At 39.4% G+C, this 19547-nt stretch overlaps 2 protein-coding genes and 1 long non-coding RNA gene across 4 annotated transcripts in view; 1 reads left to right on the top strand and 2 right to left on the bottom strand.

The window, feature by feature from the left end:
* Nucleotides 1–2258: 2258 nt before the first annotated feature.
* Nucleotides 2259–5773, bottom strand: ctsbb (cathepsin Bb). Its single transcript, XM_088324545.1, has 9 exons — nt 5663–5773; nt 5512–5597; nt 5319–5433; nt 5134–5249; nt 3029–3114; nt 2815–2958; nt 2630–2746; nt 2420–2548; nt 2259–2335 (listed from the first exon to the last, which is right to left on the bottom strand). The coding sequence occupies exons 1-9, from the start codon at nt 5771–5773 to the stop codon at nt 2259–2261; spliced, it is 981 nt and encodes a 326-aa protein (XP_088180671.1).
* Nucleotides 5774–8659: 2886 nt separating this feature from the next.
* The window catches only part of fdft1 (farnesyl-diphosphate farnesyltransferase 1), a 12213-nt gene continuing 1325 nt past the window's right edge, over nt 8660–19547 (bottom strand). The window contains exons 2-8 of one of the 2 annotated variants that reach the window (XM_088324422.1): nt 17410–17507; nt 13331–13514; nt 13084–13212; nt 12229–12420; nt 11924–12100; nt 10286–10438; nt 8660–10215 (exon numbers count right to left, since the gene is read on the bottom strand). In XM_088324422.1, coding sequence (XP_088180548.1) covers nt 9994–10215; nt 10286–10438; nt 11924–12100; nt 12229–12420; nt 13084–13212; nt 13331–13514; nt 17410–17507 — 1155 coding nt within the window. In that variant the 3' untranslated portion in view covers nt 8660–9993. Of the gene's footprint in view, nt 10216–10285; nt 10439–11923; nt 12101–12228; nt 12421–13083; nt 13213–13330; nt 13515–17409; nt 17858–19547 lie in introns of those variants that run through there. The other variant, XM_088324421.1, reaches the window with a different exon arrangement.
* The window catches only part of LOC148346666 (uncharacterized), a 17441-nt gene continuing 15268 nt past the window's right edge, over nt 17375–19547 (top strand). Inside the window, exon 1 of the long non-coding RNA XR_015848196.1 lies at nt 17375–17996. This is a non-coding gene — a long non-coding RNA (uncharacterized LOC148346666). The remainder of the gene's footprint in view (nt 17997–19547) is intronic.

Raw genomic sequence — 19547 nt, 5'->3', positions numbered from 1 at the left:
GAGAATCACTGTATTCCTTTAAAAAAAAAAAAAACTTCCGGGTTGCTTGTTTCCGTCTTCACGTGTTAATAAACACATAAATAAATAAACAAAACATGACGAAAAATGTCAACCAAATATGTCCGTGTGACCTGCATGCCTCAACCCTACACCTTTCTACTTTAAAATGACTGGGAAATTGTTTTGTTCAACATTGCTTTTTTTGAATGGTTATTATCACGCTACTAGAATGTTATTTTGAACATATTGTGTCCATTTATTCAAAGGGAATCCATAAAATTTAGTCAATATATTGTCCTAATTTTAAACAGGAACGGAAAAGACACTGTATTACTTGTTTTGGACGTTTATCATTGTTTGAGTGTTTATACAATGAGTAATATCTTGGACGATAAACAGGCCTCCTAATTTTGTAAAATGGTTTCAATAATGTACAAGACAATAGTAGGCCGTCAGGGCCTGCAAGGCCTTTTCTGCTGGTCTAAAATATCTGAATCATGTGATGTTAATTACATTTTCTCCACATATACTTATTAAATGATAAAAAAATATCTGTCAGCTTCCTTTCGTTGCTTATTAACTGGTGTCCCTGCTTCCAGATGAGGGCAAATAATACACAGATATTGTCAACATAAAATATCGGGTATTCATATGCTATAGAATAGTAGTGTGTTTTAAGATTAGATTTAAACATTTCCACCGAGGTTGCAGATTGAATCTCAGGGCGAAGAGCATTCCACAGCACCGGGGCCTGAATGGAGAACGCTCTCGAACCTGCGGGTCTCTTGGGATCGCTAGTAGACCAGCATTTTCAGAGCGAAGGCTCCGGACCGTAACATAGGGGGAAATTAAATCTGAAAGATATGAGGGAGCAAGTCCATGCATGATTTTGTATACTACCAACAGAACCTTAAAATCACATCTTAAACTAACAGGGAGCCAATGTTGGTTAGCTAAAATCGGGGTAATGTGATCAAGCTTTCTTGTCCTAGTTAAAAGCCTCGCTGCAGCGTTTTGTACCAGCTGAAGGCTTTTGATTTTGACCTTCGGGAGACCGGAGAGTAGTGCATTACAGTAATCGAGACGGGAGGTAACAAACGCGTGAATTATAATCTCCGCATCCGACTGAGACAGCATAGGACGAGTTTTAGCAATGTTGCCAAAATGGAAAAAAAGCTGTTCTGGTAATATTGGTGTGTTTGAAAGGACAGATCGGGGTCAAATATGACACCTAAATTTTTGACTGAGTCACTCTGGGTGATATTACATTGGTCAATGTTCAGAGACGTTTTTGAGAACAAGTCACAGCATTTAGATGGAGCAATAACTAACATTTTGGTCTTTTAAGAGTTAAGGCGCAAGCATTAAACCAATCATATTTCAGCCATTACTTGTTGCCAAAGTCTGAAATCGGCCCAGAGGCCTTCACATTAAGTTCTGCATTCCCCGAGGCATACCATCAGTGTTGATAAAGCTGTAGGTTTCTAGAATGAGTTAGGACACATCAGCATTTTCACAAATCATAATTGGCTAGGGGGGCGGTAACGGCATCCGCTGCTTCTGTCGGACGGACATTTGCAGCCCAACTCGATAAAAAAAAACGTATGCCAGAAATCCGTCAGGACAGACTCAACTTTTAGCATTAGCTTTGATGGCGATAGAAAAGAACTTCTTGATTGAACTGAAGCACACAAAAAATCTGCACGACAGAATACGGTACTTAAAATCCTGAAGAAAGAAAGGAGGATGGATTTTGTGAACAAATAACAATGATTATTGGTGAGTAGCATGTGGCTATATTTCTAAATGATAGTGCCATTTTATGAGGTTATTATTGATGCTTTTTATATACGTCACAGCTCTAGGTGCAGTAAATGGTTTATGGCCAGAAAATAATGATTGAGGGTTTGATTAATTCAGACGAATTAGTTTAAAAGGCGTAGGTGTAAAATGCACAGCCTGCCACTAGTATGAGATACAAATACAAAATCAAGTAAAAACATCTCACGATAGCTGCTACAAATATGGCCACAAGAAAACATGTTTTTGTCATGCGTGTCTTTAATGAGATTGAAAAAAGACTGAATGGACAAAATGAACTTTTCAATATTATGCATATGATAAAATTACAAAGTTTCAACCGTTTGTTTTTGATAAAAAAAACAAAAGCAAAAATGGTAAGCAAAGTAGATTGGTCGTGATAGAGTCCTCTGAACTTTGATTGATGTTTATTCCCAAACAAGACAAAGCAATTTAATCTAGTTGAGCGGGATTCCTGCCACCACTTCAGACTCGATGCCGCATTCATCGCTTCCACGCTTGATCTTGAAAAAACCTTCAATGGTCACACAAAAGCAAGAACAAGAAATTAGAATTCAGACCGCTTGTTCAACAAATTCTTTAGAATTTGCGGGCTTGCCTTTGTCTCCCCAATCAGTATTCCAGGAGTTGGCTGCTAGCCAGTAAGGTGTCCCATTCTCCTTCCCCCAGCCCAACAGTTTTATGGCGTGACCCCCAAGCATCTCGCCAGTGACGTGTTGGTACACACCTGCAACAAAACTCAACAAAATCAGTGCTAAAATATGCGTTGGATTCCTAAATTGGAAATTTCACATTATTCGCATGTTACCAGTTTTGTATAGCAAAAAATCAGCATAGACGGTAAACGCTGCTTCAACGGGCCCGTTGCTGAAAATCTCTTTCATGATCTGATCTTGTTCTGAGGAGACGCTGTACGATCGGCGGCCTGCAGGCGAATATAATCTTTGCAAAACATTTGTAGCTCTTTACAGTGGATAAAGAATGCATGCCTACCAAAGTGTTTGTCCTTAGGGTAGGACATAGAGTAGCCATCGATGCACACTTCAGTACACTTGGGAGTCTCTTGCTCGCCCTGGCATGGAGGCCGAGTTCCATTGACGTGATGCTCGCACGGGGGTAGCGAATATGGCCGGCAGCCTGCGCGATTGTCGCTATAAATCCGAGTGGCAAAGCACTTCCTGGCAAAGCAGGCACAAGATGAACATACCCACTTTGGAGTCATACAGGCCTCCAGTCACCAGCCCTCGCTTGAGCCAGAATTGCCAGGCGGCGGAGGGGAAACCACCAAAACAGCTGAAATTGAAAAAGATAAGTGATTATGCACCTTCAAGGGGTTTGGCCTAGTGAGTGATGTCATGTGACGTGCAGCAAGGAACGTGCCTGGTGAGACACAGTCAGATTTGCAAATAAATTGTCAAGACCAGAACGGAGACAGGACCCACTTGCGTTGTGTTTCTCACAAGTTTTATTGGGAGAAAGAGAAAGGGTTGCGCCCGCAATCCGGTGATTGCTGGACACGGGAAGCAGATCGCTCTGAACGCGGAAGTGGATCTTCCGTGGCGAGCGATGGCGGTGTCGGGAAGCCTTGATAACACCGCATTAAAACTCAAGCATTTTTAAGGATTTTAATAAGCCGGGTCAGTAGAACATATTTGTCTGTGACTTGACTGGCAACAGCCGGCAGACGGGTCAGTAGCCGGGACGGGAGAGCAAAAATTTGGTCGGGGTCAGACGCGAGTCGTAAGCCAGGAAAGGAGTAGACGTGGTTGGGGACAAAAAGAGGTCGAAAGCCGGGACAGGAGAGTAGACGTGGTCGGGACCAAAAACGGGTCGAAGCCGGGGGACAGACGGGAGCAAAAAACAGGTGGGAGTCAGGGTCGAAAAAGGCTTGCCTAGTGTTTAACTGAGGTTCGCAGACGGACTGACAAAAGGGGACAGATAGGAGTGGGTTTGAATAGGGAGCGGGAGCCAATCAGAGTCTGAGGCAGTTGGCGCCAAAGGAGCAGGCACAGGTGATTCACACTGGTAATCATGACACAAATAACCATACATTTCTTCATTTGATCTGCAGAGCAAGAAATAAATCTATAAACCAAAGCACAAAAAACGTGATAGGATATTTTTTCCTCCAAAAGAAACACAGGTATGTATCACACATTTCCTTAAAAATGTGAAATAAATATTAATTTTCTCGTGTTATCTATACAATTGTTTGTATTAAAAAGACAGATAGAATCCGCAATATAATTGTTTTCCCAAAATCTCGATCGGCACCTGTCAGTCATACATAGAATATGTTCCCTTATTGAAACTGTTGCAAGTACTGATACCTTGAAATATGATCCTTTAACAGCCCAGTGCCAATACTTGGAATTGATACCCACCTATCCGTAGAATAATCCTTTAATTTGAGTTACAATAGCAATGGATATTACTTTTCTTTCAGACTGATACCTCTATGAGTGCTCAACTGAGAATTAAGCAATCCTGACACTAAACGCAGATTCCACTGTTATATTTGATACACATATCCTCAGAAAACATGTTACTTTAAAGAAACATGTATACGTATCCATATGTACTTTTTAGGTGCGCACCATTACCGAGTCTCTTTATCGGTGTTGATACTAGTCTTATTTTAGAGTGTTGTTACTCGAACTGGTGTCGATACCAGTATCAGCAACCCCCTTTTGATTATTTTCTAATCAGGAACTACAATTTTTAATACATGTATTATTATATTCCAAATAATTGCATGTTGTTTTGACCAACAATATAATTTTGGGATTTAATAGTATTTTTGAGTGGGATGGAAGGAATTTACATCTGCTGATAGTATCACCAGTTGGCATCACGATTGCAGAACTTTCAAAAGGTAAGTATCAGTTTTGGCTTTCGTTATTCGCATGAAATTAATGGTTATGTTTTTTTTTTAAATTTGTAGTTTGTAAACCGGACCAAAGCACAGTCAATATCAATATCAGCTGCTATCACGAGTACCAATACCTCCAGGAGTGTCTGAATATCGGCCTGTTATTGATCTCCAGTGTTGGTACTCACCTATTATTTATCATTTGCGGCTGTTGCTTAGATCTTGACCACGTTAATCAAGAAATCGACTTTCATGGATTGGAAAAACACTTTGAAATAGACTACAGCGACTTGTTAAAATTTTTACTTACTCATCGGACAAAATAAGCCAAAACGGTAACTAAAAAACTATCAAGGGTGTTCCGGCCAAATAGGCCAGATTACACAACCTTGCTGCTCCAATTTGGCCCGCAAGCCTTATGTTTGACACCGTTGCTTTACCCCATCCCGCATTCATCGCAGCAGGACAGAAGGTCTTCAGCCGAAATCTCCACCGAGATCTTCCCCCCACTATGGATGCACAGTCGGTCAGATATTGCCTCAGCCGCACCAAAAGCCTGTCAGGGAAAAAGAAAATCAACTGCTTTCAAGGAAACTAGGAATAAGTTAAATTCGCTAATGATTACCCAGCAGGAGCCGCAGGAGCCCTGATCTCGAATCTCCTGGATAGTGGAGCACTTGGGCCACTGTTTACGGGCATCGAAGCTGTCAGGAAGCCGCAGGTCGTCCATGGTGTGAACGCTGAGTGGCATAAAACGGTTTTGAAGGATAAGATGTCATGCAATCACTGGAATTTGTTACATGATCTTAGACACTTACACTTGGGGGCCCTTGTCGCCATTCAAGATCGTGCCGCAGAGTCCTTTCACGTAGCTGTAGTCGACGTTGTAAAAATTCTGACCAGCCTGGAATAAAAATCAAGAGTGGGGAATTTGAAACATTTAAGTAAGCTATATCTATTGGATCTCACCTTCCATGTAGTGTTCGCCTTGTTAATGGTGTCAATCATCTCCTTTACATCAGGTGAAGGCCGGGCCAGGGTGACCGACGTCGCCACCAACAGGAGGAAAATGGAAGTCATCCTTCAACAATTTTAACAATGTTATCATCCAGGGGTGTCCAAAGTTTTCAGAAAACGGGTCGGATCTGGTAAGCTTCAAATGTGTGATGGCCGACTATTCAGCCCGGCATTTTTTGAATACATTTTAAAATAAATTTATCCTCCGAGAAAGGTTTGCAGTGCTTGGCGATCGGAGTAGCGACCTCGTAGCCCGCCTTTGTTGCATTTTCATTTGACTCACAGAGGGTCGTGAAAAAACGCTGCTGTGCCGTTAAAATAGATTCCAGTTGCTTTTCAGAGCGTTTGTTTCCAATTAGCTTTTTGTAGACAGCATGTTTTGTCTGACAGTGCCTCTTAATTTTATACTGCTTGAAAATAGCCACAGTCTTTTGGCAAATTAGGGCTCACACAGTTGATTTGGTTTAGGTGAAAAAATACTCCAATTTCCACTCTTACAGCCAACTTTCCTTTTTTTATTTACAGTTGGCATGTGGAATATTGGGTGGGCTAAAATTCTCACAGAAAGCCCAGGGCAAGGTGACCAAAGGGCTACTGCCACCATCTGGTGAAATGGTGACTAATCTTTGTTTTCGGCACAAATTTATTTCATACTGTAGTCAACAGTACTGGTGAGCCACATATTATCAATTTTATGACAGAGGCCACGGGCCAGTAAAAATGTGATCACGAGCCTTAATTGCCCCCCTTTCCGGACTTTGACAGGGCTGTCATAATTAAGTTAAGAATTTTAAGTTTAAAGTTTAGTAGAAACTCTATATCAGGAGAGAAGAAATCAATGGATTTTAAATTTGCAAAGAGAATGGGGAAGAGCCCAATCCTCGAATAAGAAATTCCAACCTGTTCTAAAGGCCCTACCCGAGCCCTTTCTTTTCATTAAATCTCATAGGTTACTACAGCAGATCTGCACTACAGAGTGTGAAAATCTAAGAACAGCGACAGGATTGTCCACTAGTGACGATGAAGTAATAGTCACATAACATAGACATAGACAAGCAAAAGTTCGCAATAATATGTCATGGTTGCCATGGCGCCCACTTGGCCGCGCCCGTGTGTGTCGCGGTTGCCATGGTGCCCAATTGGCCCCGTCCGTGTTGTGCCAGCTGTGGCTCGTTTAGAGATTGATTTTCTGTGTTTATAAGGCTCAGCGCTCTCTTGCTTCAGCGTCAGCCCGTCAACGAACTTCTGCCCCACAAGACGTGGGTTCTGTCCTGTTTTCCTGTGATATCTGCAGTCCGGTATTGTTCCCGTTTATTTTTGTACTGTTTGATTTCGGGTTCCAGTTTTGTTTTCCGTTTACTCTTGTCCTGTTGGTTAGTTTCTCCAGTTTTGGTTCCCCTCTAGTTTCTCCTGTTTATTTTCGTTACCCTGATTCGTTATCGATCTCGTCTGTCTCTGGCGTCCTGTCCTTCCATGCCAGACCGGCTTCCAAACGTGCATGACTCCCCATTTCCCATAAAATAAAAAGCTTGTGTGAGAATGTCACACGATTGGGTCCTGTATCTGTTCTGACATAATAGTCAAAACAATAAACTGCCATCCTATGCAATCGCTTTTACAGATGTCTAATATTGAAGGCAAAATAAATGTATCATAGACATAGATCTGCTTTTTTTTAGCCAAGAATTGCTAGTTTGATAAGGATTTATTTTTAAAAAAATGATCGTGCTATTATGCCGTTACGATGTTATTACAGTACAGTGTTATGTTATTGCCAAGTAGTAATTTTTAGAAGTGGCGGTTAAATAGGCTCAGTCAACCACAAAAACGCTTTCAAAAACAATTTGGGAAGAATTGCTCATGTACATAAAGACACTAATCGTGTTAATGATTTCTCGAATCAGTTAGGAAAAAAACCCCTAGAATATCTCAATGACCCATCACTGGTGAGCTCTTTTTAGAACCGGTCTGCGAGCTACTCAACTGTTCTTTAGGGGCTTGTTTAATCCCACTGCTCTTTTCAAAGGAATAAAATATGACATTTTCCATTATTTATTTGGGATTAGGCCATGGTGTTAATATTGCATTATTATTTTAGCAGTTACTTTGCAGTTGATATTTCCCGAACAATGATGAATTTGCATGTTGCTATGTAGATATAGTCATCTCCGTGTACATTTTGTTCTCTGATGCAACTCATGATTTGATTTGTGTTGAAATTTTTTGCACAGGCTAAATTTACACATAGGCAATTTGGTGACATAAAAATTTGTTTCAGGTGCAACCCAGGTTATTGTTATTACCTACTTTCTTGAATTTCTTTTGTTTTAATTGCAATTCTGTGACATGTTTAGATCCTAACTGTGCATGTCATGTGAAACATACAAATTATATTATTGTGTATATATATATATATATATATATATATATATATATATAAAAAAAATCATTACAAATTATAGTTGTTGTAAATCACATTTCTTGTTAAAACATTCTAAAATAATGTGTTTAAAACCTTTACAAAAAAATTGGGTTGAGCTGATCATTTGAGAGTATACAAAATATATATTTCTCCATAACAAAGAAAAAATACACAAACGATTGCATGAAAAATAAACACAGATTTTAATGTATATTTTGGAAAATTTGACTATGCAATCAAGATCTCACATTATTAATGAAAACATCTAAAATTACACGATAAAAAAAAGAAATTTCCCAAACTAAAGGATAAATCATTTTTCCATTAAAGTCATTACGTTACTGGGGAGAAGTTTGGATTTACCTGTCCGTGTTCTTCTTAATTTCGAGATTAAACAGAAAACAAACAAGACTCTGCTACTTGTTCCTGTCCTTTTTACAAGTGTCACATGCTGGTTTAATGAATAGTTTGTCATATAGAGCCTAGTCTCTCTCTCTCACTAACAAAGAACCATTAAAAAAAAAGTCTTAAATCTCAAAAGTTTTTAATTCTGAGCATTAAAAATTCCATTTAAATTTCCTGACATGACGACCTAAACAAAAGAGGGTCACATGAGCTTTATGTTTTTTTGTGCTTGCCAAAATTCGATTATGAACACTTACAATACCTTCCTTATTGTTTCATTCCCTGCCGTTGACAGCTCTATACGTCAACATGTTCTGTAACTGCACAACAAATCAAGTAAAAGAATAAGACATTATTCATTATTGAAAATAGTTTTTGTTCAAAGTTTACAGACACATAAAAGTAATTGTGATAATGTCATCAAGCAAATTCAAACATATGCTACAATTTTTAAAGGGGCAGTGTGTATTATTTGAGGATGTTGCCGTTTTGTGCAGTGCAACCGAAAACGAGTGCTACAAAGCACAAGGAGCATTGCAAACTACAGAGGTTCATAATTGACCAAAAACCAACGTTAGCAAGGTTTTTGAGTGTACCTGTAGCAACAAAATGGTGGACAATCATGTAAGGTCCCTATAGATGAGCCTCATGTTATGTAAAATAGAAATTTCTCAAACTACAGGATAAAAAAAATGCACTTTCAAATTATATGTTATGTATTTTTGCTCATTATTCAAATCAAGTTTTTTTTAAATAAATGAAGTTTTAAAATCTTTGGAAGGCTCTCAATAATACACATTGTCCCTTTGTATTACAAGGAATTTGAAAATAAGTTGGTTAAACTGGTGTGGTAGGGCTCTAGCACACTCTGACAGATTTTCATTCGTATATGTAAAATGTTACAAAAGAAATGATAAAAATTGGAATTTTGTTATTCGTCCTTATAAATATATTTTGAATTAAAGAACAAATCTTTTTGCAGTTTATTTTTCAAGTATGTTGCCATTTGGGGTTTTTTTACCACTAGGAGGCGCTAAATAATACACAATGTCCCTTTAAACAAAATATTTAAAATAAAAAAAAAAACAACGTTCTTTGCAGACAGCAGACATTTTAATCATGGTTTTTGTATTCGTCAGGTTTCACAAAATTTATAAACTTTTTTCTAAATCATCCGAATTCCTGTTTACAAGTCCTTTGGTAAAACAGGAGTGGAGGGATCCTTGTTTTATAGTTTTTAAATTCCCTTATATGTCACAAAGGTTTCTGGGCTGGGTAGAAACGGTTAAGACTCGCTTCAAAATCCGTGATGAAGACTTTCCATGCTTTGCTTTACAGAAACATCTAAAAATCATAAATAGTTTTCGGTTTGTAAAAATCCATTCCTGTGTGACTTGGACACATCATTGAAGATCTCCAAAGAGGATGGATTCAGTTTTCTCTCCTCGTGCTGAATTCACTGCCCAGGTGCGTCACCGGCACCTTGCGCCTGTGCCGCTGTAGCGCTAAGGTACTGCCAGCTAACGGCCGCTAGCAGCATAGCAGCCGACAGGTATACGGGCGACAGGTGATGCGACCTGATTGGCAGGTCGGACGATTGACATTTCTCCCGAATGACAGCCAGGATGCGGAGGGTCTCGTCCCGTGACGGGTCGGCCGTTGAGACTTTGTGCAGAATCTGCAGGGGAAACAGTAAGAACGTTGAGTATCAACCGCACTCATTTAAAAGTGTGGGGAAAGAGCGCCACCTCCTGGCTGTATTGGTAGATGATGTTCTGGACTGCTCGCATGTTGGTGGCCTCCATCATGAGGGTGACGGCCTGCCCCTTTCGGATCTTTACCACGCCTTGAAACACCCTGGGGTTGTTGTAGCACGATGATAGTGTAGCTATCGCCATCACCTGATAAACAAAGGGATCACAAATAAAACCACTTTGTCTGAAACAAAACGAATAAGGAGGATGAAGAAATGCATTACTAGAATCCCTTCTAAAAAGGCTTAGAGAAACACTGTGTAATATTTGACAACTAGATGTCGCTGTATGGGTTAATGCAACTGAAAAGAAATGTTGGATGGCAGAATATCATGTAGGCTCCCTCAAGTTGAGGCTCCATCTATCCATCCGTAATTATTTTTGACAATCCATTAATATTTTCTTTGAGTTAATGAGCTGTCTGTCCCTGTGTGCCCTGCGACTGGCTGGCAACCAGTTCAGGGTGTCCCCTGCCCACTGCCCGGAGATGGCTGGGATGGGCTCCAGCCCCCCCCCCGCGACCCTAATGAGGAGAAGCGGTACGGCTGATGAGATGAGATGAGTTATTCAAATAGAAAGTTATTAAATATATTATGTTGGGATTAAAATAACATTATTTTAAAACTTTCAGACGATATTTGGAGTTAACGGTATTTTAAATGCACATCAATATTGGTATCGGCCACGGTACTTGAGGTCGTTGGAAAAGGAACTTGTGATTTATTTCCAAACATTCTCAGAAAAAAGCTAACATTTACTATTTGTGTTCTTCATCAGGTAAAAAAAAGTTGAAAAATCACAATATTTTTAATAAAAAAATACAAGTGTGTAAATATATACATACATACATATATATGTCAATATAAATTTATGGACAAAAAATATATAGGTGTTTGTAATAAATAAAATTAAACATTTTAATAAATTATAAAGACAATAAGAAAATCAAAGAGAATAAAAATATAAACATGTTTGGCATGTATAAATAAATATATTTTGTGAGGCCTTTCTACCTATAAATCCACTCATTCAATTTTCAAGAAAAAATGAATGTTTGGCACTATTTTCTTTTAAAAAGATTATATTGTTTGTATAGAACATTGTACACTTGCTCAAATTGCGTCGATGCCAGGCAATACTTCTGAGGCATCAATACTTGCAATTGCTATCAATACTAATATTTGAAGCATTCTTAATAGAGAAAATATGAAATGAAATGAAATATCTAATTATCAACTTTTTGCCAGCCTTTAGGTGGGTGGGTAGGTGGATCCATTACCCACTAGGGGGAAGAAGCATGATTTCCTGTGATGTGTTCATTTTCTAAATTAAATATAGTTTTTTAATTCAAGTATTGAGCTAGCAGTACATCAGATCTGTTTTCATGAGTACTAAAGAGATGAGTACAGTTATCGGTCTGAAAAAAGTAGGTAGATGGGTAGAGTACGTAGGTACGTAGGCATCAATAAAGGCATACTCTATTCTATTCTATTCTATCATGGTGGGTAGCTAGGTGCTTAGGTTGGTAGGTGAGAAGGTGGGAAGGTCGGTGGGTAGGTGTTTAGGGAAAAAGGTGGGTAGATATGTGGATAGGTGGGGATGTAGGCAGGAGCAGGTAGATTTTGCCCCCACCTGAGGGATGGCACAGAAATTGAAGACACTTTGGTTGCGCAGACGGGCCAGGTAAGCGATGACGTCGGGCACATGGCGCAGCGCATCCGTGACCAGCAGGTTGAGACACGACAGGGCCGATTCCAGCTTCTCAGGCTGGGCCAAGTCCTCCAGACGGCCTGCAAACTGGCTCCAGGCCTTGCATTACAAAAACACATATTAAAACAAAGAATAGAAGCTAAAATAAAAAAGTTGGGTAAAGAAAGATAAAAAAAAGGAATTGATTTCCTAATATTTGCTGTGCACAAAAGTGTGGAAATGCAAACCTCTTGTGGCCAAAAAGCACGTCCCTCCTTTGTGTCTTCAAGGTAGTCCCGGATGATGTTTGTCTTCTGGAGAAACAGACCCATCGAGTTGGCCAGGTCTGTGTCCAAGCCCACCTGAGGGTCTTCCAGCTGGGATGCCGAAAACAGGCGGGACAGGCCGATACCAACCAGCCCTGCCACATAGTGGCAATACTGCACCGAGGGGTAAAAAAAAAATAAAAAATTGAATATTTAGTCTATATAGCAGGGGTCGGGAACCTAGGGTTCGTGAGCCATATATGTCTCTTTTCATGAGTACATATGGCTGGGAGATAAAATAGAACTAATGCAAATTGTTAATATGTGATATTTGCAGCCGGTTGCAGCACATGCCAAACCTGGTTCTGTGTTTATAGGACACATTTTCATCTACAGTTTACAGTCAAAGTGTCACGATACCAGAAATTGCTAAATAATCCTTTTTTTTCCAGAAGCTAAATCATCTTAAACAATCCATGTTCATGGTTGAGACATTACACTGCCCTAAGACACTGAAAAAGCCACATTTATATTTATATGGGAGACAGGCTCTGGCATTACTATTTTTTCATAGATTTGATCAAATCATCAAACATCACACAGTGAAATCAAATGTGCTGAATAATTAGTTTTTGTCTGTAAAGCGTGTTTGGGGGTTTTGGTTGAATTTTGTCTTGTGTGGCTCTCTCAGAAAAATGATAAAAAAATAAAATAAAATAAATCAAAATATGTTCGCTGTAATAGCTCTTTGGGTCAAAAAGGTTCCCAACCTGATGTATATTAAGGGCAAATATCTGAATTCTCTTTTGAAATGAAAATATAAAAACGGAAGTTCACCTTGTCCCACTCATTCATGGATCCCACTTTCTTCTCCAGAAACTCCGCCATTCCGGCCCCCATCCGGTGGCAGATGTCTGAGATGACTTCACGGTATTCTTCGGCCAGGTTTCGGAATTCCAAAGATATCTACGGATTGTCCACAAAGTGAAAACACCACAAAAAAATATTTCTGTAATAGCAATTCCAATTAAAACCATGTTTTTATCGTTATACTAATATTAAAAATCTAAGCTGTAATACTGACCGTGGGGAAGTCCTCCAGGACTTGACGGTCTTTTTCCCGGCTCTCGCTGAAGCTCCAGGTGTCTTGATACAAATAGGTGTGGAAATCATGAAGCATGGGGACCTTGCGGTCCAGGGGGATGCTCATGTCGTCCTCCACTGTGTCCAGTGCTCGTAGCACCAGGTAGAAAATGCACACGGCGTGTCTAATAATAAGAGCAAGCCATTTATGTGGGACACTGTCTACAGACAACTTCAAATATAGACGTGTTTTCTGAGCCCTATATAGAAAAATGCTGGTCTGCGATTGGTTTACATCATGGCATCAGGACTACACTGATATGGTGTTGGTGAACTACCAACCACAATGCCCTTCTCTTTCTTTATTCAATTCACAATCATGTCCTTTGTAAAGAGTTAGCAAGTCGGCCATACTGAACTATTTTTATACTGAATTAAGTGCTACAAGGACTGCAGGGATGTTAAAGGGAAATACAAAAACATGATAACCATGGAAACGAGGATTGCGATTATAAATACAAAGAGGGCACACAAATCACTACGATCGCCAAGTTGCATGGCCATAACCAATCAACGGTTAAGAATACAATTAAAAGGACAGTGTGTGTTATTTGACCACTATATAACGCTGTCTTTTGTGGTGCAACCGAGTGATAATAAGCACAAGGAAGAATACAAACTACAGAGACTTAAAGTAACCAAACCGCACCATTTTTATTCTCAGTTTGTTGCCAAACCTTTTGAAAGATTGTTGTTTGTCAGGTACCTGGAGTGACAAGATGGCAGACAATCATGTCAGCTTCATCTAGGTCAGGCCAATATATATATATATATATATATATATATATATATATATATATATATATATATATACATACACACACACACACACACACACACACACACACACACCATATTTTCCGCACTATAAGGCGCACCGGGTTATAGGGCGCACCCCCCAAAAATATTTTTTGGTCCTATATTTTCCATACATAAGGCGCACCGGATTATAAGGCGCTACAATGGGAACGTCGACAAAACAGTCAGATAGTTCAGTCAAACTTATTACCCCCTTAACATTCCGAAAGCTTGCAAAAAAGCAAATACGTGTCTCAGACATGTACGGAAACAGTGTCTGTACGATGTCACCAATCACTCAAATGCATCGTTCCAAATATCATTCGGAAGGTTAAAGTCTTGGGATCCAAGAAATGCCAAACATTTCTTAGTTTCCATTTTATTTTTTGCTGGCAACTGTGTGGACAGCAAAGTAAGAATTTTATTGTGCGGGGAACGGGGTTCTTTATTGTGCATATGACAATAAACACTTTGAATTGAATTTAGTTTGAAAATAGACTCATCACAGAAACATCAAGATCGTTATAAAACAAGATACCGGGAAAATATAAAGCCGCATAGCTTACCTAAGTTCTCTTGCAACCATCACGTTCAATAATGATACGTAACCATGGTCTTCTTACAACCGTGAGTGTAGTAAATCCAGGAGAGTAAAATATTTACAAATACAGAATAGTAAAAAATGTTTTCTCTATGCCGTAGTGCAACCCAATGTGTGATTCACATTCATCTTTTTCGGCCAATTGCAGGCTTTGTTTCGCCCCTTTAGCCTATGCGAGCCTGCAAATGATAAAAAGGATCCGCCCCCTTTACCTCCGAATAACTTTAGCCAATAGTGACTGATTCAAATGATGATTGACACATTGGTTAGGAAATGAAACGCCGGTATATAAATCCCAGCATACACCGCGGACTACTTTGCCTTCGGGTGAAAATCTAGTCGGCGGCTGCTTGCCTTAGTTGCAAGACTTTGCAACTTAAAATTGATCCATATATAAGGCGCACTGTATTAAGGCGCATGGTCAGCTTTTGAAAAAAATAAAGGCTTTTAGGTGCGCCTTATAGTGCGGAAAATACGGTGTGTGTATATATATAACAACTATTAGTATTTTTACTATTAAATATTTTTTAAAATGGAAGTTTATTCAAGTCAAGTATATTTGTATAGCCCTTTATCAAAAGGGGTCTAAAAAGGGCTGCACAGACCACAGATTAATGCAAACTACAGATATTTGCAAAGTACAGATATTAACCTATTTTGACAAACTCTCAGAAAAGTTACTTGAGTAAAGTATGTAGAAGCTTTCTTAAATGTATTATTTAGCCCCTTCAAGTCCTCCTAGTGGTACAAAGACTTAACTCATTAATAAGCAAAAATCAGTATACAGAACTATATTAAATGTGCACCATTTAAAACATAGCTCATCTATTTTTATTATTCAAATCAATCCAGCCTTCCATTTTCTGCGCTGCTTTTCCTCTTTAGGGATACAGGGGTGCTGGAGTCCATCCCAGCTATCTTTGGGCAGTGGGCACCCTGAACTTGTTGCCAGCCATTCGCAGAGCCCACAGAGACAAACAACTCACTTGCTCATTCAGATGTGGGGACAACTTGACCGGCCAATTAACCTGACATGCATGTTTTTGGAAATGTGGGAGCTTTTAAAAGAATTGTCTACAAAATAAGATTTAAAAAAAAAAAAATATATATATATATATATATATATTATATATATATATATATATACACATGTTAATTAGTCAATCAAAAATAGATTAATCCACAATCTGAATGAGCTGCACTTAAAGTGACAGTGTGTATTATTAAGTCAAATCATCTTTATATGTATAGCCCTTAATCACAAAGGCTGCACAGACCACAGATTATTGCAAACCACAGACTATTATTACACCATCCCCTGATCTAAAACCTACATGAGGGCAAAGAAAAACTCAAAAACGTCAACATGAGGAAAATGAAGAAACCTTGAGAAGGGACTGCACATGAAGCAGTCCTCCTTCCAAGATGACCAGGCTGCAATGCATGTTGCAATAACAATAAATAATAAACAGATATTGTCATCATAAAATATATTCTATAGCATATGAATAACCTATAAGTGTGTTTTAAACCAAGATTTAAACATTTCCAGTGAGGTTGCAGATCGTATTTCATGGGGAAGAGCATTCCACAGCCAAGAGGCAGCAGCCAGTCCCCAAATGCAGGCCGGAGACCAGCGCACAGGAGGCGGCAGCTCGTGCTCAAACAACGTGTTAAAAAAAATCCAGCAACACTACTGATTTAAATAATAAACAAAAATACATTAACAATTTAATAAATGTGAATTTTGTAATTACTCATAGGTCGGGAAATTTATATTTATTGAAAATGGAGCTTATTCCATTGTCCCCCCAAAAAACAAGAAATGTTTTTGTTTTAATTACCTTTTTACCATTTATTATTTTTGCTTTTGTCTACTTATTTCTCTTCTTTTTAATACTATTACAGTTTGTTACTAGTACGCTTTGAGTCCATTTTTTTCACCATTGTGCTTTGTAGCACTCATTTTGGGTTGCAAGGTATTTGGCAGAGGTGTAGAGATGATCGAGAACAGTGGAACAGTGCGGCAGGTAAGTCAGTTGTTGTTTGCAGATGGCATAGCACTTGTGGTTGATTCTGAGGAAACATTGAGAAGGTTGGTAATGAAGTTTGGAAGAGTATGTGATAGGCATAAGTTATGTGTGAATGTTGGGAAGAGTAAGGTGATGAAGTGTTCACGTGGTGGAGTGGACATGGCTGAAGAAATCAGGTTGCATGGACAGGTGCTGGAAGAAGTTGAAAGCTTTAGGTACTTGGGTTGTGATGTGGCTGCAGTTCAGTTGGTGGAATGGAGTGCGAGGTATTGCACAGAGTAAATCAAAGAAGCAAGGTTTTGGGTGCTCTGGGGAGAGTGATGAGCAACAAAAGTATGAGTATGGATGTTAAGAGGGGACTGTATGAGAGTGTGATTGTGCCGACTGTGTTGTATGGTGCAGAGACTCAGAGCCTGAACGCAGATTTGAGAGGGAAATTACAAGCTTTTGAGATGCAATCAGCCCCCGTTCCGCGCGTTTGAGACTGACTGCATAATAATAATAATAATAATAACAAAAACGGCGGGCGTGGAGACCATGGGGACACACCACTCACGGGGTAGGCCACGCTTGTTTGTGTACACTCACCTTAGGTCGCCGTCCAGGGCCTGAATGACGGCCGCGAAGCTGCGACTGGTCTGGTTCAAGTACACGTAACACGTCCTCAGACTCTGGCTCATGGACTCCTGGCACGATACACAACACAAGGACGCATGACGACCGAAGCTCGCCGCCCTCAGGACGCTGGACGAGCGCGCGGCGTCACGCAGGCCCCGCTCGCTGAGTCTCAGGCCCGACAACAGCGAGCGCTGGCAAGCTGGGGTCGGGCCCCGCGGCGCCACCCACAAAGAGCGTTTAAGCACGGCCAGAGAGACATGACACTTGCAGCAAGCTCCGGCGGCCATGCGACGTCAGTGAACTCGGCTGACAAGCCAGATGACGCCGCGGCGGGCGTGTGGGCAGAGTGCGAGAAGATGAGTGTTGAGGCAACCTTGCAGAGGGGCACCCGACTGAGCAGTAAGCAAGGAGCCCCGCCCCTCTATGTCTACAACCTTGTCGCCAGATCTAGACGAAACGACGACGCGGGCGGTGAATATATCGTCGACATTGTTGCCATGTTGAATGTGTCAAGAACAGTGTTGGGCACCCTAACTACTCACTACGTCTTTTAAAAAGTAAGTTACTAAATTACTCTATAGCAAATTTAACTAGTTACCAGGGAAAGTAACTATATCTGTTACTATAAAAAGAAGTTGTTGTATGTCAAATGATTCGATTTTTTGAGCAGTACTCAAGTCAGTTGAATAGAGAAGAACAGACAGGTAGTTGTGTTATGGAACCTTGTAATATTCATTGCACTTCACCAGCAACAAATTTATCCTACACTTGAAGTGCAACAAAAACAAACAGTAAACAATGTAATAAAATAACAATCAGCAATGAGCAATATAAAATGGGTTTAATGGGTTTCAAATCCAACTCTCACAAGCTGAGACAGGTGGTCAAGTAGACATAGCCTACTGTACTTCAAAAATTTTGTTCACAACAAGTTAATTGTAGAACAATATAAAGTGAGTTTCACCCTATAGAATAAATTACAATATCAAGTAGACGTATTCTACTGTACTTCAGGTATTTTCACACAACAAAGTAAACAGTTCAACAATATAAATTGTGTTTAACACTACAGTGTAAAATAAATAAATCAAACTCACGTTCTGAGACCACTGGTCAAGTAGAATTCGGCAACGGCACTTCAAATATTGTTTACAACTAAAGTAGACAGTAAAACAATATAAAATGAGTATCCAATCACTCTCCCTACCCCTTTCACTCCCTCTGTCTCTATCCCTCTCTCGGTCTACGATAGCTAACAAGACTTCTCTCAGTGAGGAGAGAGCAGTAGTTTTGGAACAATTAGTGTTTAAAGACGCAGAAAACAATGAGAAAGAATCCTACACTAGTTTCCCCAAATGAGACAACATGCTGATTTGTAACTGGGAGTCATCAAAAGAATGTACGCTATTTTTTAACCTAAACCTACAGGGGTGACAAATAAACAGAGCGGAGTAAACTTGATACAGGTGGTAGTTTCTCCAATTTGTTCAAAGAAACAGCCACTTTTGACCATCAGTAACTGTAACGGCAAAAGAAAAAATTAGTTAGATTACCCAGTTACTGGAAAAAAAAAAAAAAAAAACATTACATAATGGTGTTATTTATAACAGCCTTATTCCCAAAACTGGTCAAAACTGATGTGTAGTATTACCCACTCATGTTGACATAAAAAAAAACGTCATCAGAAGAGTCCCCGCATTACGAGAAAGGACAGTTCTGAGACTTGCACCGGAATTTTAGAGTATAAAGAAGAAAAACTATAAAATATGTATCGTGATTCAAAAAAAGTGCTTATTTCTAAACTGACTTAGAAATCAGTTTTGTAATGATGCAAGATACGATCATTAATTTAAAGAATTGATAGAAGAAGCGTCCAAAGTTTTTTTGGTCACAGGTCTCTTATAATGTGATGTTTGTTGCAACATGATTTAAAAGAAAAATAAAAAATATATAAATACGTAGCCTTTAAGAATTGACGTGCAGTTAGATGGAGGCAGTGCCTCACCTGTCATCGTGAACATGGAAAATACAAATAAATGGAATGGCTATGTGCCTTTAAATCAACGTTTTTCCTAATTTTATCGAACAATTTTCTATTTTCTTTTTCA

Source organism: Urocampus carinirostris, chromosome 20 (genome assembly GCF_059441175.1).
Source record: "Urocampus carinirostris isolate Australia breed hairy pipefish chromosome 20, RoL_Ucar_1.0, whole genome shotgun sequence".
NCBI classification, from domain to species: Eukaryota; Metazoa; Chordata; class Actinopteri; order Syngnathiformes; family Syngnathidae; genus Urocampus; species Urocampus carinirostris.
This window is presented reverse-complemented; position numbering and strand designations above follow the sequence as displayed.